Source organism: Chrysoperla carnea, chromosome 2, assembly GCF_905475395.1.
Source record: "Chrysoperla carnea chromosome 2, inChrCarn1.1, whole genome shotgun sequence".
Taxonomy (NCBI): domain Eukaryota; kingdom Metazoa; phylum Arthropoda; class Insecta; order Neuroptera; family Chrysopidae; genus Chrysoperla; species Chrysoperla carnea.
In genome coordinates this window covers 50,881,696-50,904,138 of record NC_058338.1, presented here as the reverse complement: position 1 = coordinate 50,904,138, position 22,443 = coordinate 50,881,696, and the positions used below count along the sequence as shown (strand labels likewise).

Sequence of the window (22,443 nt, the reverse complement as noted above, 5' to 3'; positions counted from 1 at the left end):
TTATATTTGTATACTCAGCAAGGCCTTGTTTGCCTTCGGAATCACATGTTCCTCTCTTATTATACTTGATTTTTTTTTCTTCTAAATATTTTAAAATTCCATTTTCATGCCTTTTTTAACCTTCCTCTAAAAGTTCTTCCTCTTAAATTTCTTTTAAGGTGTTTCTCTCGTAATACACTTTTCTATGTTTTCAAAACTTCCCTGAGTTCTTTATCCAATCAGTTTTTTTTTTAAATTATTTTTTACCAATAATTTTCTATAACTGAATATTTCTATTAACTTATTCTTATCCACTTTCTTCCCTTAGTTTTTCAAAATCCTCTATTTGCAGACAAGAAATAGTTATACTCAATGACTCTTCTTAACATACCTCGTATTTTTTACCAATAATTTTCTATAACTGAATATTTCTATTAACTTATTCTTATCCACTTTCTTCCCTTAGTTTTTCAAAATCCTCTATTTGCAGACAAGAAATAGTTATAATCAATGACTCTTCTTAACATATCTCGTATGTTAAGAAGAGTCATTGAGTCGTAAGTACAGAGTGCAAAGAAATAAATAGCATAAAAATGAAATGGTGAGCAAGGAATGGAATTCTAAGACTAAAAGTCGAAACGAGTTAGAAATTCGTTAATTATCGTTTTTAATTTCTAGAATATATCAATCAATATTAAAAAACTAAAATTTTCTTAATTAGCTAAGTTGTAGAAAATAAATTTAATATAATTTAGCTTAATATTAACAGAGAAATTTAGTCCAAAAGTTATGTAATATTAGACTTGAAAGTCCTCAGTTTTCTTTAATTTTTCCGAAAAAAATTTCAAATTTTATTTCCTATAACTTTGTTTTTTTTATAAAAATTCTGCTGTGCTAACGTTAATCGAAAAATTTTATAAATTAAAAACGATAACTAAGGAATTAAAAACAATAACTATTCATTAGTTTTGGGATTCCCGGTATAATATAATTAATCATTTCAAGCCAAATTGAAATTGTGATTTATTTAAATTTTGCACAATAAAACTAATTGTTTTCAATACTACAATAATTTTTTGCCGTGAATAATGTAATTTTTTTTTTAAATTAAAATTCATAAAATAATGAATAATAATTTAATCGAACGTATAAAATATTTTTGTTTTTGTATACAGCATGTGATGTGATGAATGTTATGGCACTGATATTTATTATGTTAATAATATAATAATTTGTTTTTTTTTTTTTTTTTTCGTTTTTGTTGCATGAAATGCATTGAGAATATTTTAATTTATATATATAAAACCGTTAAATTATTTATTATATTTTATATTATTTATGTTCATCATTCTCCAACCGACAATAAAACAACGATCGATTGCATGTTTCCATTGTTTCTAATATAATTAACATATTTATTTATTATTATTGAATGGAATTTTTATTATTTTAAATATTTTTATTTAAATAATATTTCATATTAGCAAAATCATGTTAGCAAATTTTTAAACTATTTTTATTTTAATTTATTAATTTAATTTTTTTTAATAAAAATATTGTTTAACAATTAGGTATTAGCTTTTTTTCAAAAGCGCTTAGGTTAAATAATGACTGGTAAAAATATTAAAATGATACTAAAAATGTAAAATCAATCAATAATCCTACTATCATGACTTTAAATCAGCACAAATACTTATTCTAAGACGTATATTAATTTAAGGTTGTTGTCGCAATATTTGAGTAGCGTCAGAAAATTCTAAATTTTTGTGTACTTACTAAAGACATGATTATACAATTACCCTTAAAATTTGAATCTGATTGACCGTCTAGAATGCGAGATAAATTTAATTAAAAGTTCGATATTTAACATGTATGGTATACACTCTTTATACTTTTGCATCACTTATTAATTTATAAAAAACAAACTACCTGACAGATATTTTCCAAAAACTAAAGGTTTAAAGTTCAACAATTTATAAGCAAGTATACATAGTAGCGAGTCAGACAGAAAGAAGTAGTAGCGAGTATACATAGTAGCGAGTCAGGCAGAAGAGTGTTAGGATTAGTGTTGTATACTTACACATGAATATTGTATGTGTAACGTCTCCACGAGTACATGCTTGCTGAAATATTATGGATCACTTAGCTACAAGCTCGTATACTTTTACAGCGCGCGTATTCCATAATATTTATATATATATTGTACCACGACAACTACCTTAAAAGAATTTCTTACACTATTTATCCTTTTTTTTTTAATATACTCATATATTATTCTAGCTTCGGATGACTCCAAAGCCTCTTGTCTTATATTGACTCACTAACACGCCTGAAATTATTCTTTAAATTAATTTTCTGTGAAGCTAATTTCCTATCTGACAGGTCTAGCTTCAAAATTTAAATTCAAAGTTCAAATACCAACTTCATTGTGATATTACCATAGTACAACAATTATAGCTACTATAAGCTAGCTAGACAACTTGTCCCTATATTTCCACGTTCCTGATATTATTGGATAATTTCAAGTCACCACTAAACTTACAAAAACTGCAAGCAGGACGTGGCTAATGTCGATTTCATAAAAAAAGTGTTTCCAAGCAAATTTTTGGAGTTGCAAGTTGTAATTTAAATTGCATAAAGAAGTGGAGATATCTTGTAACGCGGTAAATTATTAGCTTTTCCTATTCCCTAACTGACTTAAGCTAACTGGCTTAAGATCCTCTTTGAAGGCGTTTAAATAGATAAGAATCAAAAGGTTGAACTTATAAAAATTCTACATCAAAGACTCCAGTCTGCGATTCAAAGCATGCAACAAACAGCCTTACAATGTTTCTAATCATAAAAATAAATTTTTTGAAAGGTTTGATTTTACATTTTTGTAAAATAAAACGAATTTTTTACCCACTTTCTCCAGCCAATCTATTTAAATAAAAATATCACATATTTTAAATAATTATTATCATACTTAATTTTTCCCCATTTCTTTAAAAAATGCTTTTTTCCATTTTTTTTAATTTTATCTCATGCACGAAATTGTGGTCTTGCATCTACAATTCAATAACTTCGTCATTACTTCCAAATAATTTACCAAAAAAATTTTATAACAGGTTTTAAAAAAATATGCCAAAAAATAAGAGCATGATGAAAATTTTAATGAATGACTATTCTAAAAAGTTTTACTAATAAAATTAAAATTTTCAATTAGGTGCTTGCATTTGACGATGACATTGGAAAAAATGGTGAAATTTCGTACAGTATTAAATCTGGACGCGGCAAAGCAAAATTTAAGATACATCCTACAACCGGAGTTGTGTATGCGCAAAAACCGTTTGAAGCTGGACAAGAATATGACCTTATGGTAGGATTTTTATTTTTGCCTTATTTAATCAAAATTTAACGTCCTCCTTTTAAATAAATCCTAGGTAAAAGCTACTGACGGCGGTGATCCATCAAAAAGTCAAACATGCCGGGTTTCAATACAAGTGGTAGCCGTCCCTACAAATTCTGAACATCCGCCAGTCCTAAAAGGTGACCAATATGTAGATGTTACAGAAAATGATGAAGCTGGATTTTTAGTGACGTTAATACAAGCCTCTGATCCCGATAACGATACTCTATGGTTTGATATTGTTGGTAAGTAGAAATTTAACAGATGTCTGAATGGTTAAGTTGAACGCTCTAACGTTCAAAGACGATATTTCCCTCTCTGATGATCTACCTTCTCCTGAGATAGTTTATAACAACGTGATATTTACCGGAGAGCGAAACCTACTTATGGAATAGAAAAACAGTGTTATTATCTCTTTTTGAAGAGGCTTATATTGATAAGATAGAAGTATACAAGATGTAATGTAATACAATATGTTGATTGGGAGGGTAATATGCTTAAATTTTTGGCGTACAGACAGATTAAAAACCCATTTTGGAAAGGCTGTAAAAATAACCCATCAGTTTTTATTGATTTTTTTTCAACCTTAAATTATCCAATTGAAATTTACAAAATTTAAAAAAACACCGACAAATTTTTTGGGAACGGAACCTTAAATTCGAACTTGAAACATATTTAAACGTCTCCATTAGATTACCTTTTTCCTTAAATCCTTTTCTAAACTGACCCGATTTTGTAAATCATCGGCAATTTTTTAGTTTTTTTGGATACGGACCTCTAAACTCGCACTTGAAACGTAGCTAAGAACACTCTCCATTAAATTACTTTTAAAACGAAGCGAGTAGGTATTACAGGACTACAAGCAAGAACGATGGAGGAACAAGCAAGATCATTCATTTTCATTATCTCTGCAAAGTTTTTTCTATAAGAAGACCCAGTCAAAGAACTCAAACTTTCTCATTAATGACCTCGCTAAGTAGATACTTTCGACGTCGAAAACCTTTTGTTGCGATTAAACAAATCAAAATATCTAATGATGTAATACCTGGTAATAGCGTTATGGTCTAAATGAATAACTCACAAATGACAAAATGCTTATACTTACTTGCCGTATTTATATACTAAGTACAAAGTGGTCCCAAAACAATTTTTATTTTATTCTTAAAATTCTTTTTTTTGTATAGATGGTGACGAAGATGAGGAATTTTACATTGGTCGTGATAATGGAAATGTTCTGTTGGCACATAAATTAGATCGTGAAAAGAAAGAGAAATATAATTTGACAATAAGTGTAACAGACACAATACATACCGTTTTCACTCAATTATATGTCACAGTAATTGATATAAATGATCATCGACCCGAATTTTCTGAATCATTATATCGTATACAAATATCCGAGGTGGTACCAGAGGGTACGGAAATACTAAAATTACAAGCAACAGACGCAGATGCACACAGTAAACTATTATTTAGTTTACATTCGGCACGACACAGTACATCAATGCAAGATTTTAAATTGGACTCATTAACTGGATCATTAACCTTAGTTAAATGTTTAGACAGGTAATTATTATATAGAAAAAGTGCACACTTTGAAGTTTTTTTACCCAAATTGAATTTGATTACAGAGAAACAATTGCAGAACATTTACTTACGGTAATGGTTAGAGATGGGGGTACACCAGCAAAACGAAATTATGCCCGAGTGTTAATAACTGTTCATGATCATAACGATCACACGCCACAGTTTTCCACACCAATACTTGAGGGCAAGGTGTATGAATCTGCTGCGATTGGTAGTGCTGTGTTACGTGCATATGCGATTGATCAAGATTATGGTGACAATGCAAAAATTAGCTATTCAATTACATCAGGAAATATTGGTAATGTTTTTAGTATTGATCCATCTTTAGGAACAATACAAGTAGCACGGGAATTAGACTTATCAACTTCTTCGGAGTATACATTACACATAAAGGCGACAGATCATGGGCGACCTCCATTATCTGTATCAATTCCCGCACATATCATGCTGACTATGGCTGATAATGCACCACCAAGATTTTTAAAGCCAGAACTAGCAGCTGAAGTAAGTATATTTTTAATAAATCTTAAAAGTCCTTAGAATTATTACGGAACTTTATTTTCGGCCAAATTGACTAAAACTTTTTAAAAAGAGTGTTTTCATCATGCTGATGGTCACAAGTCTAAAATCAGAAGATGATTTTTTTTTTTTAATATTTGGGGTCAACAAACCAAAAATAAAAATAATATGCAGTATGTCTCAACTGCTATTATCGCTCAATGTTGATTTTTGCTAGATGATAGTTCAATTTTTAGGATTTCACCAAATTTATCTTGCACCTAAAGAATAGTTGACATCAAGCATCTTCAAAACTTAACTTGTTCAGACTTTAGAATTATTGGTGACTTTCTATTAGTTTCTGAGAATTACTCTTTTTAATAAATTTCATCGAGATTTGTGGCAAGAATTTTACGGAATTCTTTAATCATTTTTCAATAAGGCCGCAATGTACGAAAAAGTTTATTCTATTAATTTTTTTCAGATTTATGAAAATCAAGTCATTGGAAGTTACGTAGTTCATCTCGAAGCACGAAGTACATCTTCGTTGCTCTACGAAATCACCGAAGGAAATATTAACGATGCTTTTACAATCAGTCCAAGTACTGGTGTGATTGTCTTAAACGATAAATTAGATTACGAAACAACACGATTTTATAATTTAACAGTTGTCGCTACTAACATGGCAGGAAGTAGCGCGCACTGCTACGTGATCATTCATGTTCTCGATCAAAATGATAATGCTCCAATATTCATACAATCAAATTATGTTGGATACATTTCGGAAGCAGCACAATTTGGAGCCCTTGTATTGACCAATGATAGTTCCCCGTTAGTGATTAAAGCATTTGATGCAGATGCAGAATTAAATTCTTTATTAAATTATGATATTATTGAAGTACTACCCAGAAAATATTTTCATATTGATTCAAATACAGGGGCAATTCGAACTGTCCACCTTTTAGATCATGAAACTAATGATCAATTTGAATTTAGTGTAAAAGTAACTGATTTAGGAAAACCACGTTTATCATCTGAAACTACAGCGAGTGTAAAAATAATTGTGACTGATGTTAATGACTGTACACCAGTTTTTACCGAAAAAGAATACAACGTCACGCTACTTTTACCTACTTATAAAGATGTGGCAGTAACACAAGTGAATGCAACTGATCCTGATAGTCCCGAATTAACAACGTTACGTTATGATATTATTGATGGAAATAAAGAAAAAATATTCCATATTGATCAATTAACAGGAATTATTCAGGGTAAGTTAATAAAATGCTTTTACGCTAAGAACTATAATATTATTGACTTACACACGTTTAATATAGAAAAATTATTTGTGTTTCGAGCCAACGCTCACAGACAGAAACAAAAAATATTTTGATAATATGTTTTTTACCTAACAGGAGATGACAAGCGTTTACTTTTTAATACGCTATCGATATTTTTTTAATCGATTTCAAGGCAGGGTCTCTGTTTGCTGCAAAAAAACACTTACGCTAGGGTTTTCCTAATCTTCGGAACATTCAAATCTGGTTAATAATATAAGTCATCAAGATCGATGGCGTTTATTGCGGTTTATGACTTTGTTTCGAGCTCATGATAGTCGAAATCATGCATAACGAAAATAAAGAATAAGCATCATCCTTACTTTTATTTATTTCTTACATTTTTTGCGAATCATTTCGTACTTTTGAGGTGTATTAGTCTAACTTCACAAATAACAAATCTTCAGTAATTTTTTCGTAGACCAATTAAATTCAAAATAGTGTATCATCCCAATTTTAAATGTAATATTTCGTTTTCAGTTTCAAACCCTGATCAAATTCAACAGCGCTACAAACTCCATGTTCGTGTATCAGATGGAAAATTTTCTAGTATCGCATATGTAAATATAAAAATAGAAAATTCCGAAAACTCTGGTTTGGTATTCCAAAAAAGCATATATGAGGGATCTGTCTTGGAAAATTCAACAAAAATATCCACTGTATGCGTTGTAAATGTTGTTGGTAGTGAACTAAACGAACATATCCAGTTTAGTATTTTAAATCCAACCGATTTGTTTACAATCGGATCAACATCTGGTGCAATTCGTACTACAGGTATTCGTTTTGATCGTGAAGTACAAGATAATTATGAATTAATTGTGGAAGCAAAAAGTGTTGCTACGCCGGACCGAGATAAACCACGTATAGCACATGTAATTGTAAACGTAACCGTTATGGATATTAACGATAACTGTCCAATGTTTGTTAACCTACCATATTACGCTGTGGTATCAATCGATGACCAAAAAGGTGATATTATAACCAAAGTTCATGCAATCGATATGGATAGCTCCGAAAATGGTGAAGTCCGATACGAATTAGTTAAAGGCCATGGCGAATTATTTAAAGTAAATCGTAAAACTGGAGAAATTGAACTAAAACAAAGTTTGGAAGGCCATAATCATGAGTATAAATTAACTATTGCTGCTTACGACGGTGGAATTACTCCATGTTCAACAGAAGTCACTGTACATGTAAAAGTAATTGATCGTTCAATGCCTGTATTTAAAAAACAATTTTATTCGGAATCAATACCAGAAAATCTAGAACTGCATTCTACACTTGCTATGTCTGTGGAAGCTGAATCGCCCCTAGGGCGGAAGTTGATTTACAGTATTGTTAAAGGCAATGAATTAGAGGAATTCGCATTAGACTTTAACACTGGTAAGTTTATCACTTTTAGCATAGTTTTTATTGTTGAAAATTAAAATAAATAAGACCAGACACCCAGAAGATGAACACATCCCATTGGTGATTTGTATCCTCCAAGTAAATCGCTTTGGTAGGTCTATTTAGCGTCTAATTTAATTTTATCTAAAACACATTTGGTTATGGGTCTTAATAAAACCATAATATTTAGACTTTAATTTATAAATAACTTTAGAAATAATTAAAAGCATGTTGATTTTATTTTAACTTTTTTTTGGATAAAATTTTTGTAGGCGAGAAATTTAGAACGAAATTTTTTATTAGAAAATTATATTAATATTTACTAAAATTTACTATTTTTCCTATTTTTCCACAGCCCCCGACAGTAACAATGGTCCCTGTGAGTATTTATTTTTGAAAATTTTGAGTATTTTGCTTTTTGTGCTTGTATCACATTTTTCTGTTTTGCACACTCCACAATAAAAATTATTCGCATACGCACATTTCGGATCATCAATATCATTTTTTAAGAGTAGAATGGATGTTTTTGTTTCATTTCATCGCCCCTGTTGTTTTATTTGCCTGTAATGTAGTGTGTTCCGTCTATGTGGGAAATCTAATATTTTAATTTTTACCACTTCAATAAAATCGAAGGAAAAAAGAAAAATCAACTTTAAATTCTCTAAATCTAATATGACAGACAACGTCTGGGGATAATTTTAAATAATTTTCAAAGTAATTAAAAAAGGCCTACCGACAATTAATTATTGGGATTTTTTTTTTTCTTTTTTTTTGGGCAAACAAATAGTTCAGGAAAATTTTGCAGGTAAAAAAAGGAGCAGTATTTTATCACAGATGTCCAGACAATGAAAAGTGTTAATTTATTTTGCTTAACTAACAAATTTGCATGAATTTTATTTCATAAATTAACCCTGTAGTTAAAAATGTTGCACTCAAAATTAGTGGCCTTGAAGATCAAAGGGAAACATTCAATTTTGTACTTTTTGAAAAATTTAACAAATACCAAACAAAATTGGAATTCAATGCTTTTCCCTTAGATCAATCATCAATATTGTTACTCTAACAAGATTTGTAATCATCTCTTTAAAATTTTCAGGTGTCATATCAATCGTGGACGAACTAGATTACGAACAAAAACAACAATACGAGCTTATTGTCCGAGCTACAGATTCCGTTTCTGGTGTGTACGCGGAAGTTCCCGTGTCTGTTTTAATACAAGATGTCAACGATTGTCCACCCGAATTCCCAGTCGACATTTATAATGTTTCTATATCAGAAGCTGCCTCTGTCGGATCTACGGTTTTAAAAGTTTCCACACGGGACAATGATACTGGTATTTATTTATCTATTTCCTTTAAAAAATTTTCCGAATAAAAATTAATTTTATTTGTAGGTATTAATGCCAAAGTACAATACTCACTTCAAACGGATTCAAACAACTCGAGTGAATACTTTTATATTGAGCCCACTGAAGGTTTGATCCTTTTAAAACAACCATTGGATCACGAATATTCCAGTGCTTATCATTTCACCGTAGTTGCCACAGATATGGGAATACCGTCTCTTTCTAGTACTGCCCACGTATGGTTAAAAGGTAAGTGTTAACGAATTATTGATTGATTATTCACTAAGGACATAAGCTAATTAATATGTGTTTTTTTAAACATAGTTTTGGATATGAATGATAATCCCCCTAAATTTGATTCTACTTCATATAAAGCTGGATTATCAATTCATGCATCTAGAGGACAGTTTCTAACAATATTGAGTGCTAGTGATCCCGATATTGTCGATGAAGACAATCTTAAGTATACAATTGTTGCTGGAAATGAACATCAAACATTTTCAATGAATCCAAATACAGGTAACTATCCTTGCAATTTTCTTCCTGTTTGTCTTAATGTATGATTTTAGATAAACAGAAAAAACATTTTTATAAAGTTATTTGAATATTTTCTCGGTAATATATAAAAACTCTAATAAATATTACCAATTTATGTTATTTAAATATTTAGGTATTATTACGCTTCTAAATTTGGCAAACTTTGGAGAAGAACGAAGTACATTATTGAATATATCTGTATCGGATGGCGTTTATACAAGTTTCACAAAATTAAATGTGAAATTATTACCAGCAAATTTACATTCACCAGTTTTTCCACATGTTTTGTTGGAAGCAAAAATTGAAGAAAATCAGCCACGCGGTCAACATGTTATAACCGTAAGTTTTCTAGTCCACTAATTTCAATATAAATATTATCGAAGATAATAAATGAGAACTCTAGGATATGTCGAAATAAATTTCGATTTTTGCCCCAATTCCTAGATCAGTTTTTTGTATTTTTAAAATACGTATTTTCGACTACCAAGTAGTCATCATCAGTAAGAATTAGCAAAGAGTAACATTCACTAGCTAATTCTTACTGATGATGACTACTTGGTAGTCGAAAATACGTATTTTAAAAATACAAAAAACTGATCTAGGAATTGGGGCAAAAATCGAAATTTATTTCACTAATTTCAAGTTTATATTCTAACTTTTTTGATTTATTACTAAGGTACAAGCCACAGATGCTGATTTTGGTGAATTTGGAACCCTTACGTATTCAATTCATTCTGAATTACTTAGTGAATATTTTCGAATAAATAAAGATAGTGGTGAAATATTCACGAAAGTAAAATTAGATCGAGAACATCAAGAAATTTATGAAATTCCTATAATGGCAACGGATGGCGGTAGCCGATCTGGATTTATGACTGTGCGTGTTCGAGTGTTAGATGTTAATGACAACAGTCCACAATTTTTGCTGCGTGAATACAAAGCTAGCATACATAGTAATAATTCTATTGGTACACCATTTTTAAAGGTATGAAAAATCTTTTACCCAAAAGTTACAAAGATTTTGACCAATGTTTATTTTAGATTCGTGCAATCGATGCTGACGAAAATGAATCTGCACAGATTCAATATTCAATATACGAGACCCAGAAAACAGGAATACATGAAATATTTGCAATTAACCCAAACACTGGTGGAATATTTCTAATTAAAAGTGCTAGTGCTTGGGGTAAATATATTGATAATAATGTCGTTTAAAAGAAATTAATTGGTATTTTTCCCATTTTAGAAAGTCAAACATTTCAATTCTTTGTTCGAGCCAAAGATAATGGATCACCATCACTCCATTCTGATGTTCCAATAAATGTCCTTATCATGGCACCAAGTGATACTCCGCCAGTATTTGAACGTAACGATGATAAGTTCTTTTTGTCTGAAAATTCCCCGATTGGTAAGTTTTAACATCCCGTTATTTTAATCAATCGATATGAATACAAATTTATTTTCCAGGAACTGTAATTACACGCCTGAAAATGGTTTCAAATGTCTCAGTAATTTATCGAATTATTTCTGGATCAGAAGAAAATTCGGAATTTACAATTGATTCTCAAGGACAGTTAGCTTTAGCGAGACCGCTAGATTTTGATTTGAAAGATTCGTATTTGATTGGAATTGTAGCTGAAACCGATAGTAGTCCACCTTTGACAGCATTGGCAGAAGTTGCTTTGCAAGTTTTAGATGAAAATGATCATGTACCTAAATTTGAAAGCTCTCCATACACAATACTAATCGCTGAAAACATTGAAGAAGGAACCTCCATATTGAAAGGTATGTTGCTTAAATTATTTATAAATTTCAAGTTATTTAAATAATTTATATTTCAGTAATGGCACACGACGAGGATAAGGGAAATAATGGGGAAGTTCGCTACTCAATTGGAATCGATAGTGAGGATACAGTAAATGTATTCGCAATCGATGCGTACACCGGTTGGATAAATACTTTAATTAAATTGGATAAAGAAGAGAAATCTGAATATAGATTTTATGTAATTGCCTCAGATAATGGAACACCAAAATTAAAAACTCGAACTACTGTTGTTGTTCGATTAAAAGATTATAATGATAGTCCACCAGTCTTTAAAAACAGTATTTACGAAGCATCAGTACGCGAAGATGCTGCGCCAGGAACTGCCTTTATTCAACTTGGCATAACAGATGCAGATTTGGATCTGAATACTCCTGTCAAATATTATATCATAGCTGGTGATTCACGATCACAATTTCAAATACGGGATTCTGGTGAAGTATACGTTGCTAAACCATTGGATAGAGAATCCATTTCATCGTATAAATTAGAAATTATTGCAACGGATGGGCTATTTTCTGCTAGAACTAAGCTTCAAATTGAAGTGCTAGATGCTAACGGTAAGCCATAACAATTTTAACTTGTTTTCTCGATGCTAAAAGCTTTTTGTTTCAGATAATCCACCATACTGTGTGCGGTATCGATATCGACAAGTATTATCAGAAGGAATTCTTCCAGGATCTTATATTCTTACAATATTAGCTACAGATGTCGATGATCATGCGCAAACTAAGTTAAAATACTATTTAACTGGTATTGGAGCCGATAAATTTAGTTTAGATATCGATAATGGTTACTTGAAGACAGCGAGATCATTAGATCGTGAAAATCAAACCAAATATCTGTTAATTGCACATGTTCAAGATCGGGAACATACAAATTGGGAATGTTCATCACAAGTGGAATTGATTGTATCTGATTTAAATGATAATCCACCAATATTTTCTTCAACACATTATTCGGTCGCAATTCCAGAAGATGTAGATGTTGGAACACTCGTCACGAAAGTGCACGCAACGGATGCTGATATAGGTAAGTTATCTAAAAAAAATTTCCATTATTTTAAAATTTTCGACCCAATTTATGTTTGTCAAAAAAACTTATTTGCAGTAAAATAATTTAATCATTCTGAAAAAAAAAAAATTTAAGTCATATAACTCTTTTGTCTGAAACAAATTCAAATACAGAGTACCATATTTAACTTGAGGCTGAACTGTAACTCGAAAACAAAAAGTTTTTCTAACAGTTTTCTTTTAAAGTTTGCTTTTATCTCTTATCAGTAATGAGCAAAGGTTTAACTTTTAACAGACCCGGCCGTAGGTTCAGGTCAACCTCATAGTGATAACTGAGTAGGTACAACTATTTTAGCTTTATAATTTTGTTAAAAATTTCTTTTTGTAAAATATCTTTTCGAAATCTAATTAAAGATAATGCTCTTTATATAAATAAATGCATAGAATAAACATTTAATTTTCTTAGATCAACCTATATTTATTGTTAAAAATGTATTCGGAAAATTTTATTTAATGTGAACACATTCTTTACAACACAGAAGAACTAACTTTTGTTTGAATAATGGTGTGTGAAATTTAAAAAATGGTTAAATTAAAATGTTTTTGTTTTTTTTTTCAGGTATAAATCGTAAAATTAAATACTCATTCATCGATTCCGCTCGAGATCATTTCAAAATTGCTGCTGATAGTGGAATTGTAACATTAGCAAAACCACTAGACAGAGAACTACGTGCAATGTTTAATCTAACAATTCAAGCTGTTGATCAGGGTACTCCACAATTATCATCCAGTACTATCTTGGTGGTGAATGTACAAGATATTAATGACAATCCACCTGAATTCACATCAAAATATTATTTTGCCAATGTTGCGGAGAATACAATGGTTGGTTCAGAAATTACTTCAGTTATGGCAACATCAAAGGACACCGGTGTTAATGCTGAAGTTTATTACTCCATTGTTGGTGGCAACGAACATAAAAAATTCACCATTGATGTAAATTCGGGTGTTATAAAATTAATAGAACCTTTAGATTATGAGCGTGCTAAGGATTATTTCTTAACAATTCAAGCCGTTGACGGTGGAAATCCACCCCTAAGCAATTTGGCAACTATGAATATAACAGTTATCGACAGTAATGATAATGAACCTGTGTTTAGTCAGCAATCATACAGCACAATAATTCGAGAAGATGCTCAAGTTGGTGATAAAGTCTTGCAGGTGAGTTCTAAAACTTCTAAGGAATATATGTTCCCATTGTACAAATATCTAGTAGTTAGAACATTCTAGAACTGCCTTTTCCACTTACTGCCGACTAACTTTCATGGAGACTAAATCACAGTTATTAGATTGTATTTTGGCAGGGCCAGATAGTCAATGTTCGGGTTTTACGTAAATTTCACTCCAAGAACTGTTAATTCTGCACAAGTTATAATTAAAAATATCTTCCAGGAAAAAAAAAATGAAACAAACTATCATAAGAAGGCTAATATAAAATAGAAAGACCAAAACAAAATTGGACCAAGTTTATTTGTCAATTATAACTTCCTTCCTGTCCTTAGGAAGGCAAACGTAATTCTTATTTTCTTTAAAAAGTTATCAATCGACATTTTTCATACAAACGAGATGGAAATAAAACTAGACAAAATTCTAATTCTGTCGCAATCCTAAAAATTCGCCCAAATTCAGCGATCCAAATTTTTAAATTCAATGGTTTATTGTTATAGGTTGTTGCAACCGATTTGGATAGTGGTGAAAATGGTAGAATTACGTATAAAATCAAACGAGGGGACCGTTTAGGTCAATTTGTGATTGATGAAGAAACTGGTTACATATCAGTGGGTGGTAATTTAGATCGCGAGTCAATTTCAGTTTACGTTCTAGAAATTTATGCAGAAGATAACGGCTTACCACAATTATCCAGTAGTGTTGATATTAACATCGAAATATCTGATGCGAATGACAACAAACCAATATTCTCACAACAAAACTATTCGGCCGTAATCCAAGAAGATAAACCAATTGGTTTTTCAATACTGAAGTTTATTGTAACCGATGCTGATACCTACCCAAACGCTGCTCCGTATACATTTGATTTTCATAAGGGTAACGAAAATGGATTGTTCCGAATTGAACAAGATGGTATCCTACGAACCGCTACTAAATTTAATCATCGAATTAAAGATAATTATTTATTACAAATTCGTGTTTTCGATAATGGAACACCTCCATTGTATTCGGATACCTGGGTTGTGGTTAAAATTATCGAAGAATCACAATATCCGCCTGTAATAACTCCTTTAGAAATTTCGATTAATTCGTATCAAGACGATTATCCAGGTGGAATAATTGGAAAAGTTTATACAACAGATCAAGATCAATACGATACGTTAACATATTCGATAACACAAACGAACGGTATTAAATATCCGATGACCGATTTATTCCAAATTGATCGTACTGATGGTACATTAAAAGCATTTTCACAAGTGGATGTTGGAGAATATCGTTTAAATATTTCCGTAACTGATGGTAAATTCTATGCTTTTGCTTTAGTTAAAGTCTTTATTGATTCGGTAACCGATGAAATGCTTGAAAATTCTGTGGTTATACGATTCCGTGAAGTTTCGCCACATGAATTTATATTGAGCCATAAAAAAGGTTTCATTCGAACTGTGCGTAACGCTTTAAAATCACGTCTAAAAGATGTTATTTTAATTAGTGTGCAACCATCCTCTGATAGTAGTTTACTCCACCAACGCTCTGTTCGGGGCGAATTACAGCATCCAGCTGTTTTGAGTGATGATTTTAGCGAAAATAATGTTCATCAGCGATCTGTGCGAAATGCGTTCACAAATTACTCAAATTATCAACATTCGAAACAATTTGGAAATCATGATCTGGATGTTTTATTTGCGGTGAAAAAAGCGGTTGTCGGTTACGGTGGATATTTTTCATCAGAAACAATTCGTAAAGCGTTAAATAAAAATCTAATTGAATTAGAAGAATCAACAAAATTAGTTGTAGAAGAAATTGTTCCCATGAAGTGTACAAATACCTTTTGTGTTTTTGGTGAATGTCGGGATCGAATTATCCTTGATAATACAAAGTTAACTACTATTTCTACGGATGTTATAAGCTTTGTTTCACCCTATCATGAACATAAACTCGAATGTAGTTGTAAACAAGGCTATGGCGGTGATCGTTGTGACAATGTTATTAACGACTGTGCTCGAGAACCATGTTCGAAGTTCAAATTATGTGTGCCAGATTCATCAACACAAGGATATACATGCCAATGTCCAGAAGGTTTTGCTGGAATTAATTGTGATGTTGATGTGTCGAAATGTCATGATGAAACCTGTTACATACCCAGAAATCCTGTATCTTTTAGTGGTAAAAGCTATGCTCAATATGATGTAAAAGGTGTTGAGGATAAATTGAGCTTTAGCCTACGTATCCGAACTCTTCAGCTTACAGGAACTTTAATGTATGCGGCTGGAATTATTGATTATAACATTTTGGAAGTTGTTAATGGTGCTGTTCAATACCGATTCGAATTGGGTAATGGTGAAGGTTTGGTAAAAGTGTCAACTCTATTTGTATCCGATGGTCATTGGCACGAAATTAAATTGGAACGTGATGGAAATAGTGCAAGGATAACTGTAGATGCTACTCATGTGGCTCATGGGTCTGCCCCAGGTGTTAGTGATATGCTAAATATACAAGATAATGATATCTACATTGGCGCTGAAGTCAAACAACACCCAACTGTGTTAGGTTTTGAAGATATTCAACGAGGATTCTCCGGTTGTATGGATGATATTCGAGTATCCCGAGTTCCAATCCCACTGCATAAATCGGGTGCTAATTCTGTCGCAATCTTAAAAAGATTCGCAAATGTTGAATTCAGTTGCGATACTTTAAGTGTGCTGCGACCACCTGGCGCTTGTAGTTCTCAACCTTGTCAAAATGGCGGTACATGTAAAGAAGTTAAAAACGGCTACGAATGCCAATGTCATTCAAGATTTCTTGGCGCACATTGTGAAATTGACACAGACCCATGTGCATCATCTCCATGTCTATTTGGAGGTAAATGTAGTGTGTCTACACACGGTAACGACTTTGTGTGCGAATGTATTCCAGCACGTTTGAAAGGAAAACGTTGTGAATATGGACATTATTGCGAACCAAATCCTTGTCGTCATGGTGGTTTTTGTGAAGAAGGTGATACTGGACCTTTATGTAAATGCAAATTTTGGACCGGAAATCATTGTGAGCTTGATTTAGATGAATGTGAAACAAATCCGTGCCAAAATGGTGGTACATGTTTAAACGAACCTGGATCTTATAAATGTTTTTGTCCGCCAAATACAACTGGTGTTCATTGTTCAAATCCTATATATTCCACACCTATTACATCAAATATTTATAATATTACGCTTGAAGAATTATACTTAACTGCTGCCGTGGTAGGTGCAATTATCTTTTTGGTGCTAATATTTATTATTTATCGACGATGCCATATGAAACGTAATATTCAACGTGCGAATATGATCAACAATATTCAAGAACCACGTGATAAAACTATTTTAAATTCAACAAGACCGCATGAACTGGTAGAATTTAAACGTGGATCGAAGTTAAGTAATTTGGAAATTAGTCAGCGGGACCAACCGTTATGTCCACCTAGACCTACATCATACACGCCTAGTTCAAATAATGAACCGTTGTATTCGTATAATGCATCAGTTGTTCTCAATAATTTGGATACGTTACGCAGTTATGGATCTGCTGGTAAGTTTCGAATTAAGTTCAAGTTTTCAGAAAAAATACTATAAACAAACAAATTGTTTATAAGGCTTGTTTCCACTTTTTAATTCTTACCTATCTTCTATCTGTAGTACTTAATATTATTTCCCGAGAAAGCGGAGCTAATTGTTTGTCTCTATTGTGTTTAAAATCAAGCTACGAACTGGTCACCTCAACCATTTTCGACAGATTTGATTTATTTTAATTATCATGTTTCCAAAGCAATTTAAGCTACTTCTGAAAGTCTTGTCACAGCGTTACGTGTCAATGGCTATTATTATGACATCTAAGGAAATTAGTTTCCCCGCTCTTGTAATACAATTGAAAACTTCTTTGGTGTACACATGGGAGTGGATATTAATCAAGAGTTTTACCAGGAGTTTTTCGTTAGTGTACAACTTTTTGTGGATAACTAGAAAAAAAAATGTCGTCCCCTAGGTACCAATTTAACTTTCTTTTTTTTTCGCAGGCGATGAATTAGAGAACGTTCCACCAGACTATTTACGAAATTTAAACCGAAACACTTTAGCAAACGGTGGTATAAATTCGAATAATTGTGGCAGTGATGCTGATTCCTTACATAAAACTACATGGGCAGAACAAATGCATTTAGCATCGTTTGCCGATGGATCGAAGATTAAAAATGATTTAAAACATACAAATCCATCAATAGTGGAACCACCAACAAATCGATTTATTTTACCCTCCAAACGATTATTACAGAATAGTAATTCCCATCACCATAATAATTCTTCAGGTGGCGGAGGTGATTCAGAAGATTCTCGTTTAGGTGCTGGAATGTATCATTGGGATTGTTCGGATTGGGTGCGACGTAGTCAAAATCCATTGCCCGATATTACAGAAGTTCCGGGCAGTGAAGTGCCAGATTCATCGAGTTTTCATAGCAATGAAAGTAATGAATCGAAATGTCATCATATTTCAGGTAAAATTAAAAACCATTCTCCTAAACCTACTTATGTACTTTAACGCCTTTTTGTATATTTAAATTTAAATTTTTGCTATAGCTCAAGGTTCTGGTCGAGAAATTGAGCCATTAAATGAAGAAATGGAATCAGAAAGTTTAACTGAATATGGTTCAACAACATTAAATGCTTTAGATAATGGAACTGAAGATTACCGTTTTAATTCAGGTAAGATAGAATTGAATAAAATGCTCTTATTTGGGGGACACGTTGTGAATTTCCTACATAAAATGAAAGTTGTAAAATAATTTCTAGGTTATGAAATTCAAGTATAATTTATTTTTAAATTAAGAGAAAAAGGACCATTTTTTTAAATAATTTTCGTGAGTAATCAAAAAATTGTGTATGATCGAGTGTTTTCAGTGTTGTTTTGTTTTTTGTTCAAATTTATCATGAATGAAATTTTGTGTGTGTACATACTAAACTTGTTTTTGCGTTGTTTTCTTTTCCCGAATTAATTAAACCATAATATAACATTATTTTTATTTCCCACTCCTTTTTTATAAAAATAACTATCAATGAATGATTTTTTATTAACTTACTAATTTTTTGTTGAAAGAAGCAAGTAGATTTAAAGATTTATTTATACATAATGAAATTGATTATAAGCAAAGGCCACGATATAATAAGATATATATATCAACTATACTTTATTAGATTCTACTGGATGCGGTTTGTGAATATCAATTCAAATGTATTACCACAGAATATAGATATAATTATATATAAAAAGATCGATTTACATAGATTCCCCTTCCATCCCCCATCTCCACTCTCGCGGAGTATACTCGTAAAAGTTAGTTGAAGTACTCGAAGTGAAGCACTCAGCATTACACTCTCGTCCTGCTATCATTGTTATTATGATTCATATCCAAGTGACAACATCTGTGCATTAGAACAAAATTTTTGAACTGAGCTTCGCAAGTAATCACGAGATTGTGGAGATGATACTCGCATGAATTTCTCAAATGTCTTCAGCTGATAAAAAAGGTTTTACTCATACTTATCGAATCAAAGTTCTCTATTTATACCCAGTAATAATATAGAAACTCAAGCCAAGAACGGATAATAATCTTCAGTTTTCGGAGACTAGTACCACAATTTCAAAACTGAAAATATCCGTAGAACAATGGCCTTCTTGGCTAGAGTCTCTCAAATTTCAAAATGAGTTGCCAAAATATACACTGACCGTAGACCCACTACATAGATTCTTCCAGGACAGATTGTTGCGAAAAAAGTGTCTTAGTCAATAAGGTAACTCCTCCTCTTTAATCTTCAAAAAAAGTTAACTTTACTATTGCTTTACAATCTTTATGCCTTCAATGTAGTAAGTGTGAATAAATGCCAGAATGTTTTAATTTATGTAATATCCCTGATAAAAAAGTTGGATTAATGAATCATACATATTATTCTTAAAATAATTCAGGATATTCACTTCTTAAATGCTTTCTTCAAATTTAAAGAGACTGTTTTGTCAACATTATTTGAAAATTGTCACCGTTTAGCGGATAAAAGCACTTGAAATAACATGGCGAACTCGAAATTTACGATTCATGAATTCGACTTTTTTATTAATATCCATATGAATATTGATGAATTAAAACCAATATATTAATTTTTTTTAATTTGAAATTTTATCTTTTACAGATAGTTATTTAAGACATCCAAATAGTTATTTACCTATACATGGTTACAATATTCCAAGTGAAACAGAAGGGGGTATTGATGAAAATACACCTTTACATAGTCCCACAGCATTATCTGATCATGATGTTGAGCCATATGGTTTTCCAAGTAATCGTAATAGACGAAAATATCAAGATGATGACATCGGTTCTGTTATAACTACACTAGGTAATTATTATGCTAATAAATTTTTCTATGGCACATTTTCTCTGTATAAGATGATTTTCACTTCATCCTATTCAAATCATCTTATACACTTCTAACTTAATAGTTGAATGTAATGAGTAATATAGCAAGTAAGATTGGATATCATTAAAGAAATGGGATAGAGAAAAACAACTAATCTAATAATAATTACGAAAGAAACAATTTTCTAATTTAAATTATTATTCTATCTCTTACTTGTTACGAAATCGAGTTTACCTTTACAACCCTCGCTTTAAGGTACAGACCTAATTCAAGGTGTCTATGCAATCTTTGATACGAACAACTTTTGCTTGAGAATTAATCTGCATTTAACTTAACTTAGAAGAACGATCCTTTTAAATGGTGGTTCTACCACACATCTAATCCATATGAAATTCTCATTCATATTCATCAACAATAGGGAATATTCATGTATTTTTTTTATATTTTTAATTCATTGTCTACACCGTTATAACAAAGTAAAAAATATAAATACTGCTTTGAAATGCTGTATTTTAGTGTAAAAAAATATTTAAAATACATTATAATTTTGAGATATTTAAACGCAGTTTTTTGGCGCTCTCTGTTGATGACGTATAAGTACGTGATCTGTCAATTGGTGACAGTTCAATGTATAATTTACACTTTAAAAAAATGAATTTACAACACAGAATTTACACTCGTTATTATTCAGTTTTCTAATAAAAAGCTGTAGAATAGTATAATTTAATGAAATGCTATATAAAATGTAAGTAATTAATATCATACAGTATGTCAACAAATTTGACAAGCTCGTACTATAATGTCACGTCCGTATAAAAATTGGAATTTAAGTTTTAGAAATTTTTACATGCCCTCGCTGAATTTGTACTTTTATTAATAATTTTAAGTAATTAAAAATATATTAATTACAAAAATAATGGTTTAATTGAAATGTCTAGTCATTAAAGTTACGGAAGAAAAATATTTGAATCAAATTTAAATTTCATGAATATTCCCTATTGGTTTGTGTTATCACACATTTTATGTATAAGTCTGCGTAAGACTATCAACGCAGTCGTAACTATAAGTCTGCGTTTGAGTATCATTCCAACAACAAACAATGAAATATATCGATAAGGAAGATTGCAATGAATTTTTCGGTTACCATACTAAACATCCATTAAATTCAGAAATTCAACTGAATGTTACGATAATTCAATAAGATTCGAAAGTCAGTTACCAATTTCCGCAAATTACTATTTTTGACCTTTTTTTCTAGATGAACGGCATTCATTACTAACAAGCAACAGTGATTTATCAACAAATTTATGTGAAATTGAAGAATCTGAATGTGAAACCGAAATAAAACCTTTAAATTGGATAACAAATGTACATCAAACATCAGTTTGACACCAAATTAAAAATCATAACCATAATAATTTCATCACCCAAAACGAACAACTAATGTTGTATAATATTTATAAAACAATTCTAGTTTATTGATATTAGCATTTAAAAATGAAAGAAAAATTTCGAAAATGCTCAATGTCATTAAATTTTTTTTATTATTTAAAAAAAAGTGCCTGTAATATTGTATTTCTGTACATTTAGACTTACGGTATATAAAAAAAGTATATATATATCATATTTTACGTGTTCAAATTCCTGTTGGATAATCGGGAATTAATTAAAATAATTCAATTTTAATTTTTAATATTTTTAATTTTAAACAACGTTTCTAAAAAATTAATTGATATATTGTATCAAGTTTTTTATTTTTGTTCGCCCCCAAATCATTCGTATCATTCAGTCTTGTCTAGATAATTTATTTTTCGTATCTTGCAATATACTTTAGATACAATATGTATCAAATCATATCGGTGTTTAGATACAATCT

At 31.1% G+C, this 22,443-nt stretch overlaps 1 protein-coding gene across 1 annotated transcript in view; it reads left to right on the top strand.

The window, feature by feature from the left end:
• The window catches only part of LOC123293807 (fat-like cadherin-related tumor suppressor homolog), a 504,040-nt gene extending 481,916 nt beyond the window's left edge, over positions 1-22,124 (top strand). The window contains exons 6-28 of the mRNA XM_044874741.1: positions 3,185-3,337; positions 3,402-3,612; positions 4,552-4,933; positions 4,999-5,458; positions 5,937-6,723; positions 7,270-8,172; positions 8,534-8,557; positions 9,275-9,511; positions 9,572-9,772; positions 9,848-10,042; positions 10,194-10,399; positions 10,737-11,045; positions 11,102-11,246; positions 11,307-11,468; positions 11,528-11,845; positions 11,902-12,444; positions 12,500-12,916; positions 13,517-14,118; positions 14,625-17,694; positions 18,179-18,652; positions 18,735-18,860; positions 20,340-20,546; positions 21,826-22,124. Coding sequence (XP_044730676.1) covers positions 3,185-3,337; positions 3,402-3,612; positions 4,552-4,933; positions 4,999-5,458; positions 5,937-6,723; positions 7,270-8,172; positions 8,534-8,557; positions 9,275-9,511; positions 9,572-9,772; positions 9,848-10,042; positions 10,194-10,399; positions 10,737-11,045; positions 11,102-11,246; positions 11,307-11,468; positions 11,528-11,845; positions 11,902-12,444; positions 12,500-12,916; positions 13,517-14,118; positions 14,625-17,694; positions 18,179-18,652; positions 18,735-18,860; positions 20,340-20,546; positions 21,826-21,956 — 10,263 coding nt within the window. The 3' untranslated portion in view covers positions 21,957-22,124. The remainder of the gene's footprint in view (positions 1-3,184; positions 3,338-3,401; positions 3,613-4,551; positions 4,934-4,998; positions 5,459-5,936; positions 6,724-7,269; positions 8,173-8,533; positions 8,558-9,274; positions 9,512-9,571; positions 9,773-9,847; positions 10,043-10,193; positions 10,400-10,736; positions 11,046-11,101; positions 11,247-11,306; positions 11,469-11,527; positions 11,846-11,901; positions 12,445-12,499; positions 12,917-13,516; positions 14,119-14,624; positions 17,695-18,178; positions 18,653-18,734; positions 18,861-20,339; positions 20,547-21,825) is intronic.
• The last annotated feature ends 319 nt before the right edge of the window (positions 22,125-22,443 follow it).